This window comes from Syngnathus acus, chromosome 4, assembly GCF_901709675.1.
Source record: "Syngnathus acus chromosome 4, fSynAcu1.2, whole genome shotgun sequence".
Taxonomy (NCBI): Eukaryota; Metazoa; Chordata; class Actinopteri; order Syngnathiformes; family Syngnathidae; genus Syngnathus; species Syngnathus acus.
The window spans coordinates 3,380,210-3,406,390 of NC_051090.1; the positions used below are offsets into that span (position 1 = coordinate 3,380,210).

At 46.1% G+C, this 26,181-nt stretch overlaps 3 protein-coding genes across 11 annotated transcripts in view; 2 read left to right on the top strand and 1 right to left on the bottom strand.

The window, feature by feature from the left end:
• Window positions 1-14,818, bottom strand: LOC119121829 (capping protein, Arp2/3 and myosin-I linker protein 3-like). Of its 4 annotated transcripts, none has more exons than XM_037249783.1 (40): window positions 14,534-14,818; window positions 13,661-13,755; window positions 11,023-11,073; window positions 10,901-10,960; window positions 10,723-10,844; window positions 10,542-10,636; window positions 10,357-10,427; window positions 10,105-10,178; window positions 9,942-10,017; window positions 9,772-9,860; window positions 9,520-9,614; window positions 9,048-9,134; window positions 8,859-8,968; window positions 8,710-8,787; window positions 8,558-8,634; window positions 7,988-8,092; window positions 7,839-7,908; window positions 7,684-7,765; window positions 7,472-7,568; window positions 7,202-7,256; window positions 6,804-6,976; window positions 6,635-6,703; window positions 6,010-6,103; window positions 5,849-5,947; window positions 5,664-5,783; window positions 5,480-5,593; window positions 5,220-5,395; window positions 5,040-5,127; window positions 4,842-4,961; window positions 4,202-4,268; window positions 3,631-3,818; window positions 3,351-3,430; window positions 2,775-2,930; window positions 2,021-2,195; window positions 1,320-1,947; window positions 1,141-1,232; window positions 944-1,070; window positions 781-852; window positions 567-674; window positions 1-363 (listed from the first exon to the last, which is right to left on the bottom strand). In XM_037249783.1, exons 1-40 carry the CDS (start codon window positions 14,589-14,591, stop codon window positions 323-325), a joined length of 4,434 nt encoding a protein of 1,477 aa, XP_037105678.1. In that variant the 5' UTR covers window positions 14,592-14,818; the 3' UTR covers window positions 1-322. The 4 variants fall into 4 exon arrangements, with proteins under 4 accessions (XP_037105678.1, XP_037105680.1, XP_037105677.1 ...); XM_037249785.1 differs by having other exon boundaries at window positions 3,351-3,427; window positions 7,988-8,095; XM_037249782.1 differs by having other exon boundaries at window positions 7,988-8,095.
• LOC119121837 (Fc receptor-like protein 3) lies at window positions 10,572-25,743 on the top strand. 2 transcript variants are annotated; one of them, XM_037249805.1, is made up of 9 exons: window positions 10,572-10,711; window positions 15,497-15,547; window positions 16,256-16,294; window positions 16,431-16,778; window positions 17,068-17,370; window positions 17,442-17,705; window positions 17,771-17,812; window positions 17,917-17,995; window positions 18,103-18,909. In XM_037249805.1, exons 2-9 carry the CDS (start codon window positions 15,517-15,519, stop codon window positions 18,251-18,253), a joined length of 1,257 nt encoding a protein of 418 aa, XP_037105700.1. In that variant the 5' UTR covers window positions 10,572-10,711; window positions 15,497-15,516; the 3' UTR covers window positions 18,254-18,909. The 2 variants fall into 2 exon arrangements, with proteins under 2 accessions (XP_037105700.1, XP_037105701.1); XM_037249806.1 differs by lacking the exons at window positions 10,572-10,711; window positions 17,917-17,995; window positions 18,103-18,909 and adding exons at window positions 25,308-25,386; window positions 25,493-25,743 and having other exon boundaries at window positions 15,144-15,547.
• LOC119121832 (GTPase IMAP family member 8-like) overlaps window positions 18,734-26,181 on the top strand; it is a 9,460-nt gene continuing 2,012 nt past the window's right edge. For 2 of the 5 annotated variants that reach the window (XM_037249799.1, XM_037249797.1), the window contains exons 1-4: window positions 18,734-18,927; window positions 19,567-20,274; window positions 20,379-21,071; window positions 21,267-22,034. In XM_037249799.1, coding sequence (XP_037105694.1) covers window positions 18,912-18,927; window positions 19,567-20,274; window positions 20,379-21,071; window positions 21,267-22,034 — 2,185 coding nt within the window. In that variant the 5' untranslated portion in view covers window positions 18,734-18,911. Of the gene's footprint in view, window positions 18,928-19,566; window positions 20,275-20,378; window positions 21,072-21,266; window positions 22,035-22,103; window positions 22,221-22,375; window positions 23,018-26,181 lie in introns of those variants that run through there. The other 3 variants (XM_037249795.1, XM_037249798.1, XM_037249796.1) reach the window with 3 other exon arrangements.

Consider the following 26,181-nt stretch of genomic DNA (forward strand, 5'->3'; position numbering starts at 1 on the left):
AGTTTATCCATTCCATTTTTTTATTCATACATTCGTTCATACACTGCGTTTATGGTTTATTGGGGGTGCTCATACATAATATTGATTTTTCTCTCTCTCTATAAAATATAATATCACCTTTCAGATATAAATCCTCAAGTCATGTTCAAGGCAGTCGGCTGTGTCGGTGGGCACTCCAGTTGTAGAAATCACATTCTGATAATATGACTAAAAAAAATGAAGATTTTACAAGCCACAAGTCAGATAAGAAGTTGAGGGCGGTCTTCTCAAGAAGCAAACACTGTTAAATAAGGGGAGCACGTGTGTGTGTGCTGTGACATCATCACACCAGCTCGCTGTGACCATGTGCTGAGTTGAAGCTGTCTGTGAAGACAAAAAGATTTTTATGTCAAACACATCCAGTTGTGTACAGTGTTTGAATCATTCATCATAAATACAATCGGAATTTATACATAGCGAATTAATTTGCCGTGACATTTTCAAATGGTGGAAATTTTAACACTGGTACAACAATAAAGGACAACCACCACACTGACAGCACACAGATATAAAAAGCAGACATGTACCGGACAAGTCCAGTGACTTATTTCTGTTTTGGGGCAGTCTAGGCTTTTTCTCTGGGGGTTTGCGATTGGGGGGCTTCTCAATGCTATTGGGGCTGTCCCTGTCCGTGCCTGAGTTGATGGAGGACATGGGTAAGGGGAGACACGGCGCAACGTTAGCAAGATACAAAATGGCAGACTGACACTTAGACTCGTGGACCGCATCATGAGGCGATACCTGCGTCGCATGACATGGCTTTCCGGTTCCTTTGAGGCTTGATGGGTGCCTGAGGGCGCAATCCTTCTTCACCTGAGTGAGTGAAAGGAAAGGAAAATATTTAGAAATCGACACGACCGTCACATTTATGTCTGACTGACGGTGTTGTTTTGTTTTCACACACCTTGACTGGCAGCTCTGTCGGGCAGCCCGTGCGCATGTCTGCCGAACGGAGGGGGCAAAGGTGGAGGGGGCAAGCTCCTCTCCGGAGCCGGCTCTTTCAGGAAAGTCACGTACGACGTCGCCTTTGGCTGTTTGAAGCCCATCGGCACAGAAAGTCAACTCGCAAAGTAATTAAGCGCAAGGATATTTGTCGTATACCTTTTCGGGAATCGGCGGAGGTTGAGTCTCCTGGTCTCTTCTTTTTTCCTGGTCCTTCTTGGCCGGTTCCCTCTGGACATCGTCATCTTCTTCTGCAGCAACAGAGCAAATTGTATTTTGTATTACCTCCAACATAGCAACACTCAGGCATGAACTTTGACCCCTACAACTACCCTTACCAGGTAGTGTGTCTGAGCTCTCCACCCGATGCCTTTGCCGTAGTTTGGACAAATTGGGTTTGCTACTTTGCGGCGGGGGTTCAGGTTTGGGGGCCGCTCGCCCGCCGTAGCCGCTCCGCCACCCTTCCGGGCAAGAATCGGGACTGACCCGTCTTTCCGCCTGTGCGTCCACCTCGGCGCTCACATCCTGTTTGGGCGAGGGCGTCCTGTCCGAGGGGTACGGCGGCAACGGCCTCGGAGTGAAATGATGTCTGTCGGGCTTCCAGACACTTCTGTCCATCAACTGGGCATCCAGCTGCACGTCCGTCTGCTTGCCTTCCGACCACGAGCGGTCTATCTGCCTGCCGCCCAGCCGCTGTCTCTCCATCTTGCGATCAATCTGCCACTGCGTGTGTCTCTCCGCCGTCCACTGTCTGTCTATTTGTCTGTCCGGGTGTCTGTCGACGGGCCACGCCTCCCCCGGCCTCTCGTCCGAGCGCCGCCTCTCCACGTGCCGCTCGCCCGTCCTGGTGTCCAGCCATATGTCCTCGGCCTGCAGAACCTCGCTGGTCCTCTGCTTGTCGTCCGCCCAATACTTGTCGGCCTCTATCGGCGGATGATCGCCGGGCCCCGCATCTTTTTCGGAGCGCTATCGAAAACAAAAACAACCCGGAATAGTTTGAGAAATTACATAAAAATCTTTGAGCCGGTGGCATCAGTACCTCAGTGGGGGAGTAAAAGGGGTGTTTGCTTCCTGCCATCACTGAATACGGAATGCCCGGCATGGGTGGTGGCAGACTCAGAACCAGAGTATTCTTCCCATCGGGTCTATCTCCGGGAGACCCTGCTTTGGCCCTTGGGGGCTGGAGGAGTGTGTACACGTTCTCTGTGGCTGCCCTGAAGACAAAACACACGAGCATCAAAAGTTAGTCAAACACAGAAATATAAAACGGCACTCGCAAGGAACTGCTGGAGGCCACAACTCACGCCCGGATTCTCACATTGAACTAGCCGGACATTCCGACTCCAGCTACCTTGACAGGAATTCTACAGTTTGTCTTTACATTCTATTTCATTATTATTTTAAAATATAGTTGTACAACTCAGTGCTGGTATTCTCTATTAAAAATGCAAAAGACATAATATGGACAGATATGGTTTCCTGTAGTCATTTTCCGGCAAAGAAAGTGTGATCTGCCAGCTGTCGTGGACATCTGTGTCCTCACGCCTGTGTACACCATAAGTTGCTTGGCATATTGAACAAGATGAGGCACATATTTTTCTGGGTCGTTTCGGGGATTCACAGCCTCAGAGTGTCCTCAAAAGAACCACGAAGACGCGTTTTGGAACACTGCAAGATGCGGAGCAGATGGTATTTTGGTGGCAGCGATGTAAAGCACGACATTAGCGGAATTTGTGTGAGGCGGGACTAATGGGCAAGTGAGAGGGGCTTTTGATACAGTTTGGTATACGAACCCCGATGGTGCCGTAGCAACGGCGTGCTCGCCGTAAAAGTCGATGTCCGACTCCTGGTTGGTCTGGTTGCGGTTTCTGCGGAAACCGAAGATGGCGAGCACGTTCCTCCTCTTCTTCCTCCTCAGTGAGTGCGTGTTGTGCAAAGAGGAGAGTTGACTGCGGGAGACGATGAAGGTCATAGTTGGCGTGTCAGACAAACTCGCTCCCGTCTGGCACAATTATACCTCGCGTCCTCTGTCAACTCTGTCGGGACCTCGTTGCATTCAACAGCCGCGTGTTTGCGGTTTCTCCTTCTGCTGTTTGACTGTTGCTAGGCAACACCTCTTCATATACACAATGGTTTATCTCTGTCAATACCTCTTGCTTTGTTGTTTTATAATCCAATGTGGAATGTCAATAAAATATTTGCACATTTTCTTGAGGCAAATTTGTGCATTCAAAAACCTTTGGACGAATTACATCTGTTGATTTTGAAATAATGGAAAAGCATCGTGACTTTTTATATATTTTGAAGTGAGGCAGATTTGAAGTAATGTCCCAAAATTATCTTAACAACAGCAATAAAGAAGCACTTACCTGTCTGGAAGGACTCTTTTAGTATAGAAATCTGGCAGTCCATCATCCAGCGGGCTTATTCCTCCATTTTCACTACACTGCTGAACACAAAGAACATAACACAGAATGTGCTTAGGGGTTACTGCTTGTACTTCAAATCATATTTCCCCATTGGAATGAATGGAAATACTGTTTATCCGTTACAACCCCACATTCAAGTACAGGGTGTGCAAACTTTTGCCACCTCTGGAATTAAAGTATACTTCAAATGGCGAGATAGTAGGAGCGAAAGGCCCCTCACCGTCTCAGCCGGAAGGTATCCTCCTTTGTGCCTGCGCGGAGGTCTCGGGCGGACCCTGGTCACGTGGTGGAGGGGCAGACCCTGCGTGGGCAACTCAGACAGGCCCTCCCAGGAGGCTGAGCGGGACAGAGGTGTGGAATAGGACGGGATGGAAGGGGGCGGCGAGGAGCTGGAGTCGTCGCAGAGACCTGAGGGCGAAGAGAATATAAATGGGTGCGCAGGAAATGTGAAAACTGACCCAAGTTGAGAACGTCCAAACTCAGAAGAACCAAGAATCAACCTCTGACTGTGAGGCAGACTCGCCATCAATGCCGCCCATTAGTAAACAATCAACTGATGTTTTGATTGCTAATCTTCCCTATCATCAATCAGGGATATTTCCCGGAAGGTCCATTACGGCTCAGCCGCCGCTGAAGAAACCATAAAGTCATCTTTCAGACGGCAATACCGCAAAAGGGAAAAATGGGCTGATCAGAAAGTACTCTAATGGAGCCATTTGTGTCATTGCAGGGGGGATTGGAGGTCTGACGGGAAAACAAGAGGTAGGGGCGGGATGTGTGGGACTACTCACTCAGCCTGGTGGAGACGGGTCGTATTCGTCTCGTTCTTGAGCTGCGCTTCTTAATGGCTATTGTGTCCTGGAAGGGAAGAAGATACTGAAAGACTGGAGACAGAAACATGACGTCAAGACCCAAGAATACAAAGACGGTCCAGGGTAAAAAGAGTGCTTTTGTCAGTGGGAGTTTGAAAAGAACAAATCCTCTTTTAAAGGCTTTTTCTGTTGCAGCAAGGTTCTGCAGGAATTTAAAAAGGGAGCTAAATATAGAATGTTGACAGATTGCACCTGAGATCCTTCAGGGTGACGGATACAGAGATATTTGAGGTCTTTAAATTGTTAGCAAAGGCTTGCAGAGAAGTTTCTTATTAAAGTGAGGACAAAGGGGCTGAAGATGGAACCTTGAGGAACTCCCCTCAAGACAACAATGTTTTAAGCTAAACAAAGACAAAAAAGGGGCCACTTGGTCTTTATTAATTTGACGAACCGACACATAATTGGGTGGGCATGAAAACAGGATGCACAAAGAAGTCTCAATATCTGAAACGGAACAGGAAGTCAGCCGCTTTGCTTTTGCTGGGTGAAATTCAGATCTTAGACCCGGTGGCACGGAACTAGATCCCTGCGGTTCTCCTCACAGCGTACCCTCACTTACTATACTGGTGCCGAGCTCCTCCTCAGTGATGTCCAGAGAGTCTCTGTGTCTGTTGAACCTCCAGCCAGTCCCGTCTTCGCACGAGCCATCCCAGCGTTTCAGATGAGACACCTGCCGGGTCTGGGACAGGGAGTCCTCTTTAAGGATGGATATTTGACCGCTCAAGGCACACATGAATGTCGACAACGTCGGATTTACCAGCGTCTTGTGGGTGGCGTAGAGTTCCTGCAGGATTTGGTCCACGATGGAGTTGGTGAGATAGGACACCACGGACAGCTTGACTTCTCTACGGAAGGAAAATGGTTTTCTTTAAACGACATACCCGCCGGGGGAAAGAAAATAGAAAATCAGTAGTTTGCCCGAATCACGAAGAGTTACTCTAAGGCTCGCTGGACGTCCTGTGCTGCTCTTTCCATCAGGGCGGTGCGAATGGTGGCGCGAGGTACGGACACGCGGTCCGAGACGGACGAGAGCGGCGGGGACAGTCGCTCCGCCGCGGCGGACGACAAAGGACAGAGCTCACGGCAGAGCGACACCATTGAATCGACGATCACCTGTGCAAGAGCAGCCTTCCGTCACCTAAGGAACACTTATGGCCTGAATCGGAATTGGGCGCTTGGACGAGCAATGCAAACAACCTGAAGCTCTTTGTCGGCGGCTTTGGCAAGCTCGCCAGCCAGCGAGTCCAAACGTTGTCGCACCGGCCCGTCCATAGAGAGCACGTGCGCCAGCTCGCACAGGGAGGGGTACAGCTTGGAGTGTGCAAAAACAAAACATGCTTTCAGCTTTACTGCCCCGCACTTGAAGAGTCGAGTGGCTCACCGCGCGGGAATTCCTGGCCTCCTTTAGCACTTGCTTGGCCGCTTGAATATCCTCCGCTTCACCGACGCCTCGTAGCAGGCACACCTGCTGCTGAACGCGTGCGCACAGACGCTCCATCACCTTGGAAACGGAAAAAAATTTTCATATGAGATCGAGGTCACCGGCTGTCAAAACAGCAGCGCTACCTGCTCTGCGGTGCTGGTGACGAGGCCTTGATGCAGCCGGAGAGCCTGACGCTGGGAGAACCGCTGAGTCTGGTTGTTCCTCACCAGAGCTCGCTGGATCTAAGCAGGAAGTCAAGATTTCTCCACCGAGCCCAAAAACAACAACACCACGCTGCACCGACCTTGGTCAGTGCCTGCTCCGTCCTCTCGGGGGCGCTACGGTACGCCTGACTGATGTCGCTCAGGGGGAGAGGCATGTACTGCAGGGTGAAATTACTTAAGAAGAGAGAAAACGTGGCAGTGAGTTGGATCGGGCACACACTTTTGCTAACCACTTTTCCACGGCTGCCTCCATATTTGAGGGTTAGCTCAGTTCAGTATCGCCACTGGACAAGACCATCCCATAATATCCCCTCATGAGAGCGAGTGAGTAATACCCTCTTCAACCATGTCCTACTTGGCCTGAAGAGACGGCTGAACATTTTAAGATAGCCACGAGGAAAACATCAATTCGCCAGGCTCGTGTTGCCAATTTCAACGACGTTGGCACTGTAGGTCTTACTGCACAAACTACATCTGACGGGATAACTGCTTACGAAAATGCGGGTGAACAACTACATGCTCGTTTTCCCAGATGATGATAATAAAATTATAATATTAATAAAATAATAGTAAAAAAAATGCTAACAATTATAATAAAAATAATAATAGTAATAATGACAATAATAATAACAATGACAATAATAATAATAACAATAATAATGACAATGACAATAATAACCTCAAAAGACAATCTTATGCTCTTACTGTTCGAGTGCTCTGGCCACGTCAAGAAATCCTGCTGCGGAGGTACTGTTGCGATCCCATGTCACGCTCCTGCAGTGAGCACATGGATGAACGTTTACCACCCAGATTTTCCACCCCATCCAACCGCTACCTGTAACCACCTCCGACCTCCCCAAAACCACAAGCTTACCGGAGCGTGGTGTTAATCTGCAGGGCTTTGCTCAGCATCTTGGCGCCGATGTCGTCCATGTTGTTGCCGCTCAGATCCACCTTCCTCAGGCAGGTGTTGCTCCCCAGGGCGTTGACCAAAACCGTACCCCGGGAACGGAGGCGCGAGTCGGTCAGCGACAAGGTCTGCAGGGCCTGGAGAGAGACACAGGAAGCGAGTTTCCATGTGGTTTGATACACTGCACGTATGAATTATTGATTATACATGCATGTGAAGATGGTGGAACACAAGGCAAACAGGGAGACAGAAATAATTCATGTTTCTGGGAAACGTAGTGTGAACAGGATTTCTCTTTCACTCTCGAGCTGTAGTGATGTCTATAGAAGAGCATTTGGATAGATCATCCTGTCCTCACTCACACATTCCTCTTCTTGTATGAGCTGCACCAACTTCTGCAGGACTTCATCCAAAACCCTGCGGATGTAAAGACGTGAAGACAGACAGCGAATGAGCCGAGGATAATTATCGTAATTTAGCTGCAGCTGCATAGCGGGTGAGAAGCCGACGGCGTCTGAAAAGTGAACTAGAGTCAACAGAGCTGTTGATTCCAGCTGGCGCATGCCGTGTTTGAGATTCTTTTTTCTTCTTTGAGCCGCAAATAACCACATTAAAAGCGTGACGCGGATCACCTGTTTTTGATGTTGAAGTTCTTGCCGAGATGAAGGTGTTTCAGCGAGTGGTGTCGGGAGAAGGCGGGCAGAACCGTGAGCAAGTCGGCATCCAAACCTGTCGACACGAGAACATCTCAAAAGTCGCCCCGGGGACAAACTTGACAAAACCAGACAAGGTCAAAGCAGGATGGGAAGGGCAGGGTACAATATGTCACCCCGTGTCACCGTACCGTTGTCTGAGATGTCCAGAGTGGCGATGGAAGAGACTCTGGGGAAGAGCTCCTGCAGGACGGCAGCGCCGGTACATCGAAGCTGGAGGATGGTAAGAAAAGGCAAACAAGCTCAAGATCGCAGAAGAACCCTCGTATTCTGGATCTGTTCTCACCTCACAGCCACTGATGTCCAGATGAAGGTCAGTGATGTGAGGGTTGGAGGTTAAGCCCAATAGCAGAGCCCTGTTGACCCAGACAATTGCTCTTTGCAAGTTTTAGAAGCTCAAGTGAGAACAAGTGTTTGGGAAAATGGAGGGAGTACCTGAAGACGTCAGGGGGGAGTTTCATGGCGGCCAGGCTGACGTGGGTGAGGCTGAAGGCGGAGCTGAAGAACTGACGGAACAACGGCAGCGTGTCCTTCCCTTTTCTGCTAGGTATATATATAAAAAAAAAAAACCAGTAAGAGTAGGGAAAGAGAAAGCGAGATGGATGAGATGAGGCGAGAGTGGCCACATAGACAAGCGTCGACGCTCTTGACATGCGCAGAGTACGGACATCGCATACAGAAGAAAGCGATGATGGATGGCACCACTTAAGTATTCATACACAATGAGAGCTCTCAAATCCATCCGTGAAGCGCAAACAGTGAGTTCTGCCAAAAAATACTACACAGCCGGAGAGTTTAATTCATTCTACGACCAAGATCGTGACTCGGTTTTCTCATATTGGAAACCAAATCGTGTTTCCCCTTTGAAATGAACTGAAGTGGCATTCATCCGTTCCAGACGCTCAAAATATCTTGGGTTGCATTTGAAATGAAGAATAATAACACTGTTTAGAATTCTAAAATGTATTTTGGAGGCCGGGTTCTAGCCCTTTGCACAGGACTGACCTGTTTGAGAAGGAATTTTTGGAAAGATTGAGAAAGGAGAGATCAGCGCAACAACCCCTCAGTAGAGCCCCGAATAGCTGCCGGAGACAGAGCGGAAAGGGTTAAATCCGAGCAAAGGAAGGACACACAGCTTTGGACGGTTGAAGCCTTACTGAGTCCACAGAGCAATCTGTGCCCGACAGATCCAGATGCACCAGGCAGTTGGGCTGCGACAAGAACAGATACAAGCTCTGCAAAGACAGAAAGAAGAGACGTCAAGGAGAAATGGCTCCGTTTAAGAAAATGCATGGGGCTTCCTGACCGAGGCGTCGTCCCCGGACAGGACGCCGGGGTTCTTGCTCAGGTCCAGGTGCAGAAGCGAGTTGGAGTATTCGTCACTGGAGTTGAGCGCCATAGAAAGCGACACCACACCTAGATGGAGAAAAGGTGGATTGGTCGAATGTTAGATGAATTTTAGAACGAATCGAAAATGGCGGGGAAACCCAACAACCTTTTGAGGTGAGCGAGGTCTTGGAGAGGTTGAGGAGACGCAGACCCTTGCTGAGGTGGCACATTTGCTGGATCAGACTGGCCACGCCTGTATAAATGTTACAAAAGTGGCAATATATTCCCACAAAACAAGTCAAGAGTGAAATAGCGAGTCGTTTCTGAACATTTGAACATCGCCTCCTGTTCAGCCAAGTCGCTCTCACATTAACACTCGCAGTCACAGTCACACGCCGGCGACCAAGGCATCCGTGCGTGGTGGCAGTCGACTCATCAGGAGCAATTAGCGCTTGGGCGTCTTGCTAACGGTCACTTGGACACGGGTGCTAAAGCCTCTGCAGACGCGTCACCACCCTTAAAATTAACTTCCAGTGGAGACACCCGTGGCTTGTCAAATGTCCGTGCAAATTGGAGGATGGTTGGACTGAGAGCATGTGGCTGGTTATTCTTAGAGTGTGATGGCCGCTTATCTCCACCTTGGTTGTCCAGAGAGTTGTGGGCCAGGTTGAGCGAGTGGATGACAGCGGCGGGGTTCTCCGAGAGAGCGGCCGACATCTTCTGCGGGAAGTCTCTGCAACACAGCGAATGAAATGCTGGAAATTGTTGAAAAGTTCTTTCTGCTTAATATTCAAGGCTCAACCCAAGATCACTTTAAGAATTTTCCACTTGAGTCGGACCCTCGTTCAGCTGTAAAATCGATTCTTTTTTTTTTTTTTTTTGGTGCTTACGATTTCAACCCGACATTCTCCAGCGTGATCTCTTCAAGGCTGGATGATTTGCTGACCGTGTGCAGGACCTGCTCGGTCACCTCCGAGCCCTGAACGCAATTAAGCATATGAAAACGTAAGCGTCCCGCTTGACAACAAAACAACGCAGCCACGGATTAATTTTCACTTGCCAAGCGCAGGTCTTTGCAGTACAGCTTAGTGAACCACGTGTTGTACGCCACTGATGCGACAATCACCGCCAGATCCCTGCAGGGGGGGGGGGGGGGGGTGACCATCAGAATTTATTTGTAAGCTAGCATGTTTTTGTATATGTTTGTTTTTGCATCATCTGACCTGCTTTCAAGGTGGCTAAAGTCCAGCAGGTTAAACTCGCGGTTGTCCTGGGAGTGGTAGATGGTGTCCACGTCCTAGAGGACACAGATAAAGTCACAAAAAGTCAACAAAAGTGCAAACTAGCTAGAAAATTCAGACAGTCTTAGATAAATTTAGTCAAGCAAAGTCCCAAGTTCTAAAATCGGCGACGTGACTCGACTCCCCCACCTTTGATATTACTCATCGGTGAAACATTTCAAAATGCTTCCTTACCCACTGCACTTCCTCCTTGCAGCTGATGCCATTATAGTCGCACAGCGCGGCGTACGTTTCTGAAAATCCTCCTGTGGGGTGGAACAGACATCAGCGAGTCTTTCTTTGATCGTGTGTGGGTGTGTGTAAATAAAGAACACCTAGGAAACTAATTGTGTGAAAGATAACTTGCTCATTTTCTTTACCGCAGGCCCGCTGAGTTTCCACCGACGTCTCCGAGCTGGGCGAATACTTCCTGCTACCCTCGGAGAGATCGCTATCGGAGTGACAGATGGAAGGTCTGCGGAGGTCAAGACATCGCAAAAGATGGAAATGTCTGGGTCATGCGCTTATTAAGTCGTCCAGTTGTGCGCTGGTGAGTCTTACGCAAACACTGAGTTGTTGAAAATCCGTGAGAGCGCATAATTGATGTGGCTGACCACGTGGTTGAGGTGGTCACGTGACTCGAACCTCAGGCAGCAGGTTGACTTGTCGGTGTCGATAATGACCTGCGACAAGACCAGTTAATCAAGAACTAAACCGTGACTCATGAACAAAAACTCACCTGGTGATCTGGGTGTGAATTCAAAGCTCGGATCTCCAAGAAGTTAAACGTGGTTTCAACCTGTCGTCAAACATTCGTTGAGAGAAGATTCCGACTTTAGCCGGAAATGTATGTCTCGGTACCTTGGCGGGAATCTTGGGCGCCAGGAAGTAGAGACGCCAGGTCGCCAGCACCTGAGGAGAGACGAATCATATCGACGCCATTTTGTTGTTGCTGAAAACAGTCGAGGGAGTTTTAATGGTTATGACAGGACGGAAAACAATAATCTGCACGCTATACAAGACAGTTAAGGATGAGACTCATCTATTGCTTTCTTTCCGTGTTCTTGTATTGATCCGACTAAAAGCCCTTCCATGTTCGGTAGACGACTTCGTTCAGGCAGGGGGGAAAAAAAAGATGGTTCCACTCACATTTCTGCACAAAGTGGCCTTAGGCTCGACAAGCCGCCACAACTTTCTTACCGCGTTTACATTAGCGCTTCAGGGGAAAACGTTATGTCTTTAGCATTTGAGTCGTAAGATGTGTTCGGCTAGATTGCGACAAAACATATAATAAACCTTGCGGTGCCTTGAGATTCGAGTTGAATTCATTCGACTGTGTTCACACCTACAACGGCGCAAACGCCCCCTTTTTCACTGCGCTCGTCAGCAAAAATACCAAGAGAATGAAAACGCCACTTGATTATCCTTTGTGTTACTTGTACTGGGCACAAAAATAGACCTCAAATTAGACTTGTTTGAGCTGTCACAAATAAAACAAAAAAAACGTGGCCCTAAAATGTCAAAAAGACTTCTGTACATATCAAAAAAGGTACAAGGCATACCTTTCAGTACACTACCAGTCAGATCCTTTCTTGACTAACAAAGCTAGCATTTGCTATCTAGCGAGCTAATTTGCAACCTAATCACTCGTTAGCGCCAAGATGGATATTTCTACCTTCCCAGCTGTTTTTGAGCACAGAAAATGGAGCACACATCCGTTCTTGACAACTGAAAAAGTCAGGTAACATCTCGAGGTTAGTTTTTGGCAGGTTGATGCGTTCTACCAGCAGCAAAGAGCACTGCCCTCTGCTACTCCTGCTCGCATTTTCTGCCCCGTCGCTCCCAATCATTGACTTCATACACTCCGAAGGCCCGACTAAAACACTCCCCGGAGACCAAAGAGTCTCCTCGTGTTTCCTTCATTACAGAGGAAAAACAGGAACTGTATTCTTTCACACGGACGCTTCTGAACAAAACAAGAATAACAAGCGGATTGTCAGTTTGCTATTAAATATTGAAAGAATTGCCAGAGCTTTTAAAAGTAAATCGATCCCGTGTGGTTGAGAAGTCTCCAGAAAGATTCCGACACATTTGTAAAATGCTCGTTATTTTTCTAAAAACGAATCGACTCATTCACTGCCATTGACGGCCATAGACGTCAAAGATCCATTTTATCTGGGCTGACAGTGAAAGAGTTAAAAAAAATACATAAAAATTCCACAAGGTCACTTGTGTGTAAAGGTGATGAATTTAATCAATTTTCTTCATTTTCTGTGTACTCAAACCCTCATGTTCATGTTTTCACTTTTTTTTTTTTTTTTTTAAAAGAATTTTCAAAATATGGGAGTTCTGACACAAACAGCAACAACACTTAGCATGAGCACACGATTGCGAAAGCCACCTGACGCTTTCTTATGTGGCGAGGAAGGACTCCAAGCCGGAGCGCTTCCAAACATTCTGGATAGATATTCCGAGTCGATAAAGCCCGACCCTATCGCATTACAGTAATGAGTCGGCAGTCGGCGGCATAGTTAAGAGTAAACGGATGTGAAGTGCGCCGACGCAGCAGGAGGACCGTCATTACCGCTGCCGCGACTACAACACAACTGAAGTCTTCTCAAGACTTCAATCGTCTCCAAAGTCTTTCATGCGTCAGAGCGCGAAACACACCTCGTAACCTCCGGTACATTTCCACACATCTGACTTTGCACTCCCACCCAATGTTCTTGTGGATTACCAACATGACACAGAAGTGCATTTAAAAAAAAAAAAAAATCCCCAAAGCGGCGTGACTGATCAAAATCCGTACTTAAATCGATGACGCGGGGACCCAGTAGGGGGCTACGTAACGAGCGACGGCTTCCCCGTTCAAAGATAAATGGAGAGCGGTGTTACGGAGAGAGAGTTTTGGAAGGATTGCGCGGTAATCAAAGGCTGCACATGTAAAAGAAAAAAAAAAAATCTTTAACTGCCTGCTCTTGCCACACAATGAATCATGAACACATCCACAGAGCAGCAGAAGCTGCCAAAAGCCAGACCGATTCTGAGCGGGATAAAAGCTCATTGGCCTTGCGGGGTTTGCAGGAAGGGCAACTGAGGATATTGTAAATCATAAAAACAGAACCGATTGATCGTTGTCTCAATCTCCATCTTAATCCTTCACACGAGTCAAGCCTTCATCCTTTCTATCCATTCCAAGTTCATAGCGGGCGAGCTGATTGTCCCAGATCGAATCCAGATAAACTGGCACTAAACAAAAACGAGATCTTGCATCTCTGCCCTATATTCTCAGATGAAAGTGCCCTGGAATCAAACGCCGTGGACTGCTCGGCCCCCCTACCGCTTAACCAGCGGCATCTGAGGAACCCGCCCTGCTATCCTACGCTTTCTTCTGTGTGGTTAACAAAATCCCTTTTCTCACCGAGCTGTGCTGTTCGCTACGATTGGGGCTGCCATTGGGAAATAATTTGTGAAATACCCGAGTAGTCTTCAAATTTACCAGAATCCGGTCCTCGGTTTTACCACTCTTGGTGTCGAGCTTAATCCCGCAAATGAACTTGATGGTTGATTTCTCGATGATCTTCCTGATGCTGTCTGTGGATGAAAGAGACAAAAAGATGTCAGTGATGTCAGTAAATGAAGTTTTTAGATTGTGGGCCCAAAAAGTACTTTGGATTGGCACCCGCCTGTAATACAAAGGGGAGGGGTGAGCAGTGTGACACAGAACCACCCCCTCAAAAGTAAATTCAGATGTTCCAGACAGAAGTATTCAACTGAGAGCGATGACCTTGTGCCAGCCTACAGGAAGGCTCAGCGCCCCCCCCCCCCTACCCCCACTCCGGCGCAGCCCACCCCCTTTTGCCAGGAGGGTGTTTTGAATGAAGTGATGCTTGATTCAATCATCACAGTGCGACTCTAAGAGCCATTAGGAGTAATTAACACAGCAGCAGCCAATGTGTTACAAGGATTCCAAAATTTAGAAAAGAGCATGGAGATGCATGGAACATCTGCCTTCGAGCACCCCTCCCTCCTTTTTCACGCACTGGATGGCAGGAAAAAACCCCCCACTTAAACGGCTTCCAATCAGCTGGAAATCTAATAAATTGTTTTCATATTATCTTACGCTCCCCCCCCGCCCTTTTAAAACCCAATTTTTAGTCCGTGTAGAGGTCCTTGAATGTTCTGCTGAATGTTCTCCCGCTGCATGCATCTGCACATGCATGCAAACAAGATGTCACGCGTAGCAAACTGCGTGTTCGGAGGAGAGGAGAGGAGAGGAGAAGGGGGCGCGGACGACATGCCCGATTGAGCCCGCAGTGAGTCGGAGGAGGGCGGGGGATGGTTTGGGAAGCAGAACCACAAGAAGACCCACCTGTGATGTCCTTGTTCACACTGGCAAAGCCAAAAACGGTGATCTCTCTAGCGGCCATGACTGCAGCGGCTGGCTGCCCTGCTCCTGCTCCTGCTCCTGCTCCCTGTTCCCGCTCCTTCTCTTTTGTCTTCCTCCTCTGATGGACGCCCTTTTGTTATTCTTCCTCAGTCACGGACAAAAACAATGGTCGCACTTGCAGGCATTCCTGCAGCGCGTAAAAGGTTCCCGGAAGAAAACCTATGGATTATGGGAGGATGGATGTGAAAGGATGGAGGGAGGGAGGAGGGGAGGAGGGGTGAGGGAGGGGTTACCTGCAGAAGATTTGAGAGTTAAAGGGAGAGTTTGCAGTAAAAAAAAAAAAGAAAAAGTAGATTTTTTCAAAATAAAATATTCCCTAGTAAAAAAAAACACTAGTTTATTTCTTTGTTGGCATTGAAGTGAATGGAAAAATGGTTATAGAATGTCATTTAATATTATTCATATTTATTGCGAATTGATCATTTCACAAAGTGCCAGCAAAAATAAGCCCCATGAATATGAATCAAGTATGATCATGTAAGCATAAATGCACACTATCTGGTTTAATGTGTTTATGGAATAGACGCCTCACACTACTGATGTTCTGGGTTCGATTCTTATCTTCAATCTTTTTTTTTTTTGTGTAGTCCGGCTTCCTCTCATTACCCAAAACCGTGCATGTACGTTTTGAGTGCTCTAGCTCTTATTTAAAGAAAGTTTGAAAGTAGTTTAGGGAATTTGCCCACCCCCCTTTATCTGACCCTCCTCCTGTTTACAAATTGTCACAGGAAGGAAATGTCTCCACCAAGATGACCATCACTATCTTCTGTGACTGGCCTCTTTCATTGCCTTTTGCTTTATTACAGCACTGAGATATTTTCCAAACTTAAGACTGAAAATATATATATTTATCATCAAATAATAATTTTTCATTTTGTGAGAAAGATCTCAAAGCTTGGGGCGGAATGAACATCATCCTAATCTCCTCATTGCTGGGTGAGTACATCAATAGATGCAAATTCAACTTTTATTTTCAAGTCTCTTAGTGCAGTGGTCCCCAACCTTTTTCGCACCACGGACCGGTTACGTGTCAGAAATATTTCCGCGGACCGGCCTTTATATAAATAAAATACATTTATAGGAATAAATAATACATTTATGATAAATATATAAATACGATGAACGGGACGGAGGTATAGTGGGAGCTCTCCTGGATGGAGATGTCCAACCTGCTTTATCCGGGCAAATGAAGTGGGGGTGGTGGTGGTACATATACAGAGAGAATACACAATTATGCGTTTGTAGTTTGTTGTGTAGTTTTTACTTCAGCCTTCAAGCAAGGTATTGCCAATACACGTCTGTGTGTGTTCATGTTTATGAGTGAGTCGGCGAGAGACGAAAATCCAACAAGTCCATCCACATTCCAGGCGCTCCCATGAGGACGACTAGTCAGCGTGAAAGATTCATTGAGTGTGAGGCTGTTGTGTTACAGCACATGTGTAAAAAGGCTCACAAGATCAGGACAACTGTGTGTGTCTATGTGACTGGTCCGGACTTGTCAAGCACTGCAAAGCTTAAAGCAATTTGCAGGGCTGTCACAACACTTGGGGATTCATTCTTTTGTATCAACGTTATTTTAACGTCTTTTTTTATTTTTTTTTATTGTTGGATCCTCTGTGTGAGGTTTTGTTTTTGTTATTTCAGGTGTAGCGGCACTCGTACTCCTCGTTGCAGCTTCTAAAGGTAAGGTCACTGGCACAATTGACTTCAATTAAAATTGCATGATGGTTTATTACTGGGAAGGTGAGGTGGAGCTAAGGAGGGAGAGACATTTAAGCACATCCAGTTACATCTCTACTCTGCATTGTGCATCGCTCAGTCCCGAGGACATCATTCAGCAGCATCAATCAAACTTCCAACCCAGATGACTCGCGAGTCAGCGTGACCGTGTGGCCGCCGGGGACGAAGGTCTTCCTCGGGGAGTGTGTGCTGCTGCGATGTACGGTGGAGTCCAACTCCACTTTGGCGTGGACTTACCGCTGGTTCAGAAATGAGCCTCGCCCCACCCGGACGGGGAAGGACCCCCGGCATCTGCTTTCCGGGGGTAGCTACTCCATCACCGCCGTGGCGAGGGAGGACGCCGGCAGGTACTGGTGCCAGGCCGAGTGTTCCGATACTAACACCACCAAGGAGCTCCTAAGCGGTCCGGTTTCACTGAGTGTGTCAGGTGAGGAAAAGTTTGTTTGGTAACACCGGTGGATTTTTTTTCTTGTGGGAGGGGCATGGGGTGGCCAAATATATCACAGGGTCTGCAAAACAAAACTTTTACAAACTCAAACAATTCTTTGGAAAATGCTAGTTAACATTCAATATGTTGCCCGTGTGGATGTGAGGAAATGTTGACAAAAATTCTAAAAGAATCGGTAAATGCCCCAAAGTCAATGATCCTGCCTGGCACCTGGGGGGGCATGTCTAATTTGAATATAATATTGTATGTACTTTTTTGTGTGCTTCAGAGTTGCCCCCACCCTCACTGACTCTGACCCCCAGCTCCAGGCACATGTTCGCAGGCGAGACCTTTACCTTGCACTGTCCCGAGACTCTGACCAACTCCACAGCTTGGCTCCTGAGGCAAACTTCAACCAGCCACTTCATAAGAACCGCAGACTCCAAGACCGGTGCATGCTTCTCACCAGGCAGTGTAGTCAACCCAGGCAGATCCAGCACCTGTTTGGTCTCGACTACGAAGGGCCAAAGTGGGCTGTACTGGTGCGAAGGCGCCGAAGGCCGCAGCAATGCCGTTCACATCACCGTCACCTGTGAGTCTTCAGAAAGATGTCAACGCAGCGTCATGTCATTTTTTTTTCCTGACTTTTATATTGTCCGACAGCCGGTCCGGTCATCATGAGGACCCCCGCCTTCTCCGTACCACAAGGGGGTAGCGTGGTCTTAGCATGTCGCTATCAGAAATCCAACCACACAAAGACGACCTTCTTCAGGAACGGCATTGAAATGTTCACATCCAGTTCCCTCAGTCCAACCGCGGAAATGAAATTAACCATTCAGAATGTGAGCGAGGCACACGAAGGCTTTTACAAATGTGCGTCAGAGGACGGAACGCTGGAGAGCCCACAGAGCTGGTTGTCAGTAACAAGTAAGACATCATCGCTGTTGGATCTTCTCTCGTTGTTCAGTGTTGACGTTTTCTATTTGTTTTAGGCGACTTCTTATCTACGGATGTGTCAGCCGCCTCCACCTCTAGTAACTCGTTTTGTTTTAAGCCTGAATTATAAACATGCAGACCTTGAAATTGATCTAATCGTCACATCACTCAGGAAAACAAACATGACTGATTCTTTGAACAGGCTCCTGGACGTGGCTCGCTGTTTCATGCTTTCTTATGATCCTCATCCCGCTTGCTATCTTGCTAATTCATCACTTCAGGTCAGTAGCATATTAAAAAATATTTTATTATACAGTGGGTTCTCGGTCATAATAATGTATGTCTGTAAAAAAAAAAAAACATGACCCATTTTATGATTCTTGTGAAGATACAAGATGCTTTACACGCGCAGCTGCTGGACGGTTTCTGGCGAGGAGACTCCCGCCTCCGTCCTTCCCGCCACCAAACAGGACGTGACGGAGGTACAGTGGGATCTTTCCTGGATGGAAATGTCCAACCTGCTCTATCCGGGCAAATGAAGTGAAGGACTTGGCAGCCAGAAGGCAACAAACTCGTTTTTTCCTGTTTTTCTTCTAACTGTCAGATTGTTTTGGCATTGAGTATTTTTCCCAGTTCAAATAAAGTTTGAGCTTTTATCGGCAATTGCAGTGGGTTAATATACAGTATAGATTAGTATAGAGTTCAACATTTAAATCAGATTTGCTGGATGAGAAATATTTCAAACATCCAGAATAGAGGCCCTCGAGGACTGGAGTTTGACACTTCAGATGTAGATAGTGTATAGTTGTTCATTTCAGGCTCATAGTAAAGGTTTGGTAGGGATATTGAAAAAGTCATTGAATGACAAAATGTTGGTCTTTGGGTATAAAATGTTTTTGACATACTTGATCATTTTGAGATCTGTACCTTTAAAGTGACTGGCTGAAACCAGTTGGACTGCTTTGTCTTTTTTGGCAAAACTCTGATTGCTTTCTTAAACCCGCCCACTAATGATCACTCAGAAACGGTGCGTGACGGAAAGTCACTCTGCCGAAGTCACTCTTGTAACAGGTACAAGACTTTTCTTTCAAAGCGTTCTGGCGAAGAAGCGTAAAATCAGGAGAAAACTATCAGGAACCAGGGGGAGTTGATTTATTTGGCTTTGGGACCATTTGAGCCCCCCCACCCCACCCCAGAATGGCAAACTCAGAAGGTAAGTTGACTCTCTTCCATGCAATGAACATATATTTGTCAATTTGGTGTTCATTTTTTATTTTGGGTTTTTACTGTGAAGGTTGCATGTGCAAAATAAACAAAAGAAATAAAAAAGAAACTTTATTTGCCCAGGTCTTGTAACTTTTCTTTTGTTTGGTGGTGTTGGGCGTTAACATTCAACAGAACTCCAACCGTCAAACCAGAAAGACCTGACTAAAGAGAACGACTTGTTGATTACAGGGACAAGGAAGTCCTGGCCCAAAGAACATTTGTTGTCAACCTGTAAAACTGGAAAAACACTCTGAACTTTGTAGTGAATCAAATATATTTTTTTGTATTAGAGACCTCATTCTCTGTTTAGAAATGTTTGAGGGACACAATAAGGCGGTTGGAAAAATATTTCCAAATACGCCAGCGACAGTTTCATTTCGGGTAAATTTCCATTGTTTGCACAAACAGCAACTGAAAGTGTTGAATTCAGTGGATGTATAATTAGCATTGTTTCACTTGCAACTGAAACCACTAGGGAGAGGTTGGCAGGAAAAAAAGAAATAGCTGCTTAACCTGGAGTTCAGCTTTTTTTTAAAAAAATTTATATATAGTAACTCTGCTTCGTTGTGTACTTTTTGCTTTCCAGAGATAAACGAGATGCCTGAGCGAAGACTAGTCATAATCGGTGCTCGAGGGGAGGGCAAAAGCTCAGCAGCAAACACAATACTGAGAAAAGAACGCTTCGAATCTTCTCGAACTCAAACACTACAGGCCGAAGCCAGACACGAAATCGTGGAAGGCCGCAACCTGGTGTTTGTCGACACTCCGGGATGGAAGCGCTCGCCTTCCCTCAACGAGATTCCAGAGAGAGACAAGCAACAATTTAAGCTATATGCCTCCAAGTGCCAACCGGGACCGCACGCCTTCCTCCTTGTGGTCCCTACAGATGCCAGCTTCTCCCAGAAAGAGAAAAAGGCCGTGCTAGACTACATGAAGCTGCTGGGGAATCGGGTGTGGAGCTACACCATGGTCCTGTTCACCTTCGGAGACTACCTGGGCAAGAAGACCATCGAGCAGCACATTGAGAGCGAGGGTGCGGCACTCACCTGGCTGATAGGAAAATGTAACGACAGATACCACGTGCTCAACAACAAGGACAAGAGCAACTTATCTCAGGTCATTCAATTGTTGGAGAAGATCGACGACATGGTACGTGAGAATAGCGACGGCTACTACATGCTGGACAACAGCGTCTTCCATGCTATTCAGAAGAGGGACGAAGTGGCGAAGAAGGCCCAACAGCGATTCAGGCAGGCTTTGGAGCAACAAGAGGAACTGAATAAGATTGTTTCAGGTAAGTATAGCAAGAGCTACTCCACCACCTTGTTATGGCCTTCTTCAAGTCAGCAACTTTTTGACGACAATATCTTGTTGTTGTTTTTTCCTCCCCCCTGAAAAATGTAGAAATGAAGCCCATCCAGAAACTTCAGATTATTCTCCTGGGCAGCCATGGTGTTGGCAAAACCTCCGTGATGAACACCATCCTGGGTATCAAAGAACAAGAAGACGAAACAACGGTGCTTTCTCAGCTTCACGAGGGCAGGGTGGGCAGGATGGAAATAGCAGTTGTGGACACGCCCGGTTGGCGGAAAGGCTCCCCCGCGCGTGACACACCGGAAATGATCAAGGATGAGGTTGTGCATAGCCTGCTCAAGTGCCGCCCTGGGCCCGATGTCTTCTTGCTGGTGATCGATGCAGATGCTTCGTTCAACCGCAGGCACCTGGAAGCAGCCACCACACACGTTGAGCTGTTTGGGTTGAACGTGTGGAAACACACCATGGTGGTGTTCACCCGAGGAGACTGGCTGGGCTCACGCAGCATCGAAGAATACATTGAGGGTGAAGGCAAATATCTGCAGAATCTGCTGGAAATATGCGGGAACAGATATCACGTCCTGGACAACATGAACGAATACGACGGCGCTCAGGTTGACAAGCTGCTGGAGAAAATCATTCAGACGCTGGCAGGGAATGGTGGGCAACATTTTGCACCCAAGAAGGAGATGTTGGATGCCCTGAGAGAGAAGGAAAAAAAAGTGCAACTTGCTGTCGATCGGAGAACTCAACTCAAGGCCACCAGAGGAGTGAAAGGTACTTGTCCCAATATCTTGCATGTTTAGAATTTGCGTTTTTGGCGCCCCAAACCTTGTTGGCTCTGGGAGCCCGTTTGTAACCTGAAATGTTCATAAATCAAGACAGTGTGTCCCCTTGAACTGAATGGAAACGCAATGAATGTGTTCCACTCATACATTTCTGATCTTGGGATTTTTTTTTTTTGCCACACAGGTCCTACCAAAAAGTTGCACGAGATAAAAATCTTGATACTTGGTGAAAAGAAGTCCGGAAAGACAACAGCAGCAAATTTGATCCTGCGAGATAAAGTCTTCCCTACGCAACCAAATCACGGGTGTATGGCCAAGCAGGCACCGGTCGCTGACAGGCAGGTCACAGTGGTCGACACCCCTGGCTGGGCAGCAGAGGAGTCCCAGTGCACCCGGGAACAGGACCGACAAATAGTCAGCGGTCTGACCCTGAGTCCTCAGGGGGTCGACGCTGTTCTGATTGTGTGGTCCTTGGATGTGAAGTTCAGGGAGGCCAATCATGATGCCCTGGTGGATCACATTACGCTCTTTGGCGACAAAATCTGGAACCACACTATGGTTCTGTTCACAAACGAGGACACTCTGGCAGACAAATCCTTGGAGGAGTATATCGAGAAAGAAGACCCAGCACTGCGACAGTTGGTCGACAAATGTGGAAACAATTACCACTGTCTGAACATCTTAGAGACACGCGATGATACCCAGCACGTCCAGCTCTTTAAGAAGATAGAGGACATGTCAGCAAAGAACCAGGGCCGCCTCTTCTGTCCCAACATGAACGACATCTACCGTAGTATTGACGAAAAGTTCCAGAAGAGGAAACTTCATTTTCGTAATATGTGGGTGCAGGCGTTCACAAGCCAAAGGCTGGAGCTGTTGAGAGAGCACAAGACAAAGCTGGAGAAGCTTCATGATAACATAAAGGAGATTGTTCCCTCTCCATTGGCACCGAGTAAGTACTATTAAATTCTCATCTTGATCATCTAATATTCTTTGCGTTTCACGTTTGCTCTTCTTAAAGGCAAGGCCAAGAAGAAATCTGTTCTGTCAGATATTGAACAGCAGATTGACGAGCTGAGTAGGAACATTATGAAGTTAAACAAGTCAACGAACAGCATGGACATCTTGATCCCTACCTGTACGTAAACATGTCTCGTTGTGTGGATGTTACTGTTCTGTGGTTAGCATTTGAGCAATTACTGTACTGCGCAATAGCAAAGTTAGCATACCGACTGTTAGCATTTCATTTGTGTCAGTGATGCCTATTAAAATGTGAATTGTATTCATTTGCAGTGAGTCAATCGACACCAGAAATTGATAAAGTTCTGGACTGGATGTCTAAACATCAACGCAACATCAATGATTGTGACTCGATGCTCAACATGTCAGAGTCATCAGGATACAGATCGCTGTCTGCTTTTCCACTGGATGACTGAGCTGCATTATGTTGTCGGTGTGCCTATCAGGGAAAAGGCTTCCTGACACAATCCCAGAACGGGCTTCTTTGGTTAATTGAAAATTCTAAATTGTCTGTAAGTGTGAAAGCGTTTTTAAATGGTTGTGTAATTACATTTGCTCTGATTTCTGTCTTGTTTCCATTCCGGATGAATGGGGTCGCGGGGTCGCGGGCGTACTGGAGCCTATCCCGGCCGTCATCGGGCAGTAGGCAGGGGACATCCTCAACCGGCTGCCAGCCAATCGCAATTTTTTAATGTTTATATTTCGTTTATTTATTTTGTAGGCCAATTGAGGGATTTTGAGTTTTGTTTTTATGTTTATATTTCGTTTATTTATTTTGTACTGGACTACAGATAGAAATGTAATTTTCTGCTAAATCTGGTGTAAGGATCGCTTCATGGCTTGTCATACTAAAAAATGTATGTGCACAATGAAAAAATAAAATAAATAATTTCCTGTACTCGAGATAAAAAGTTGGCATATTGTTGCCGTCGTGTTTATTTCACGTTTCATCTGTGCTTGTTGATAGAAAATATCTTTCTTATATTTGGTCCTCGAGGGCCGCTATCCTGCATGTTTGAGACGTTTCCCTCCTCCAACATACCTGATTCGAACCATCAGGATTGTTATCAGTCCCCTTTGGATCTTGGTGATGAGTTCAACATTTAAATCAGATTTGCTGGATGAGAAATATTTCAAACATGCAGAATAGCAGCCCTCGAGGACTGGACTTTGACACCTCAGATGTAGATAGTGTATGGTTTGGTCATTTCAGGCTCATAGTAAAGGCTTGGTAGGGATATTGAAAAAGCCATTGAATGACACAATTTTGGTCATCACATTTTTTGGGCACGAATGACATACTTGATCATTTTGAGATCTGTACCTTTAAAGTGAAACGTATTGGCTGAAAGCAGTTTGACTGCTTTGTCCTTCTTGGCAAAACGCTGATTGTTTCTTAAACCCGCCCACTAATCATCACTCAGGAACAGTGCGTGACGGAAAGTCAGTCTGCTGAAGTCAATCTTGTCACAGGTACAAGACTTTTCTTTCAAAGCGTTCTGGCGAAGTAGCGTAAAATCAGGAGAAAAGTATCAGGAACCAAGGGGAGCTGATTTATTTGGCTTTGGGACCATTTGAAACCCCCCACCCCACCCCAGAATGGCAAACCCAGAAGGTAAGTTGACTCTCTTCCATGCAATGAACATAAATTTGTCAATAAGGTGTTCATTTTTTATTTTGGGTTTTTACTGTGAAGGTTGCATGTGCAAAATAAAAAAAAGAAATAAAAAAGAAACTTTATTTGCCCAGGTCTCGTAACTTTACTTTTGTTTGGTGGTGTTGGGCGTTAACATTCAAAAGAACTCCAACCGTCAAACCAGAAAGACCTGACTAAAGAGAAAGACTTGTTGATTACAGAGACAAGGAAGTCCTGGCCCAAAGAACATTTGTTGTCAACCTGTAAACCTGGAAAAACACTCTGAACTTTGTAGTGAATCAAATATATTTTTTTGTATTAGAGACCTCATCCTCTGTTTAAAACTGTTTGCCTGTTATCCAATTTACTCACTGCGTGCTCGTTTGATTTCTTCAGATTTAGGAAAATGCTAAGACACTGAAGCAGAAATTAGACTTACACAGGTTGGTTGAGTTCAATCACAATTCTTGTTAAGAAAGCTCTGTTTTCAGGAAAGTACAATACAGCGCTGGGCCTTTCAAGAGCAGAAAGTCTCCATTCAGAAAAGGCAACGTTCAAGGTTCTTTGGTCAGCTTATATTCAGTTGCACATGCCGGTGTGGGCCGAGTTTGATGGGTGATGAGTCTTTTGGGGTGGGGCGAGTTCGCAGTAGAGTTTGATTCAATGGGAGTGGGTGCTGGTTCGGTGAGAGCTGGTTCCGTGGGGGTGGGTGCTGATTATGGGCGATTCGGTGTGTGTGGGGGCTGTTGTCTTCCATCCCGTCTTTCGGCCTTGGCGATCATCTTTGGCCGGGTTCTTGGTGACCTTCCTGTAAACATTCTGCTCCATTCTTACACCCACACTGTCGCTCCTCATCCATTTGTCATTCTTTCAATTTTGTCATTTTGTACGAAATTATGTGAGCTTTTTGGCTGTGACATCATTAATCTATTACTGTTCCCTGACTATGCAAAGTTTGTTCTTTTGATACTCTATGTCTTTGCTTACATCATTATATTTTTAGTTTAATCATGCTTCCAACCATGTCTTTTCTTTGTTAGACAAAATATTTCCCTCTGTGCAGAGCGTTCAGTAGTAATCGAAAAGCTGGCGTCTCGCATTAGTCAGAACATAAGCTACAATCAGGTACTGAATATTTTTAGACGACTTTGGCAGTGTCCGTGATTTAGAAAATCATCAGGCATGCATTAAACAGTTCCTTAAGGGTCATTAAGCTATTTAGGCAATATATCAAAAACATTTGTTATTTCACAGTGCTCAGAAATACATATATATCAGATCATAAAGTTATAAAAACCTTTGTCATTACCACCTATTAAAAATGTCTAGTTATGTCTTCTTTATTGATTTGGTGTGTAGGTACAATTATATGCTTAAAATGTTTCTTTTATTGATTTAATATGTGAATATACTTTTCTGTTTATATACTTTATTCAATGAGGTTTGAGCATATCTATTTTTGTAGCTAGGCAGGACTTTTTGTATTTTGACCCCATTCCTTCAAGACCATGAAATGGATCTAATCGTCACATCACTCAGGAAAAGAAACATGACTCATTCTTTGAACAGGCTCCTGGACGTGGCTCGCTGTTTCATGCATTCTTATGATCCTCATCCCGCTTGCTATCTTGCTAATTCATCACTTCAGGTCAGTAGCATATTAAAAAATATTTTATTATACAGTGGGTCCTCGGTCATAATAATGTATGTCTATAAAAAAACAAAAAACATGACAAGATGCTTTACACGCGCAGCTGCTGGACGGTTTCTGGCGAGGAGACTCCCGCCTCCGTCCTTCCCGCCACCAAACAGGACGTGACGGAGGTACAGTGGGATCTTTCCTGGATGGAAATGTCCAACCTGCTCTATCCGGGCAAATGAAGTGAAGGACTTGGCAGCCAGAAGGCAACAAACTCATTTTTTCCTGTTATTCTTCTAACTGTCAGATTGTTTTGGCATTGAGTATTTTCCCATGTTCAAATAAAGTTTGAGCTTTTATCGGCAATTGCAGTGGGTTAATATACAGTATAGATTAGTATAGAGTTCCACATTTAAATCAGATTTGCTGGATGAGAAATATTTCAAACATGCAGAATAGAGGCCCTCGAGGACTGGAGTTTGACACTTCAGATGTAGATAGTGTATAGTTGTTCATTTCAGGCTCATAGTAAAGGTTTGGTAGGGATATTGAAAAAGTCATTGAATGACAAAATGTTGGTCTTTGGGTATAAAATGTTTTTGACATGATCATTTTGAGATCTGTACCTTTAAAGTGACTGGCTGAAACCAGTTGGACTGCTTTGTCTTTTTTTGGCAAAACTCTGATTGCTTTCTTAAACCCGCCCACTAATGATCACTCAGAAACGGTGCGTGACGGAAAGTCAGTCTGGTGAAGTGGCTCTTGTAACAGGTACAAGACTTCTCTTTCAAAGCGTTCTGGCGA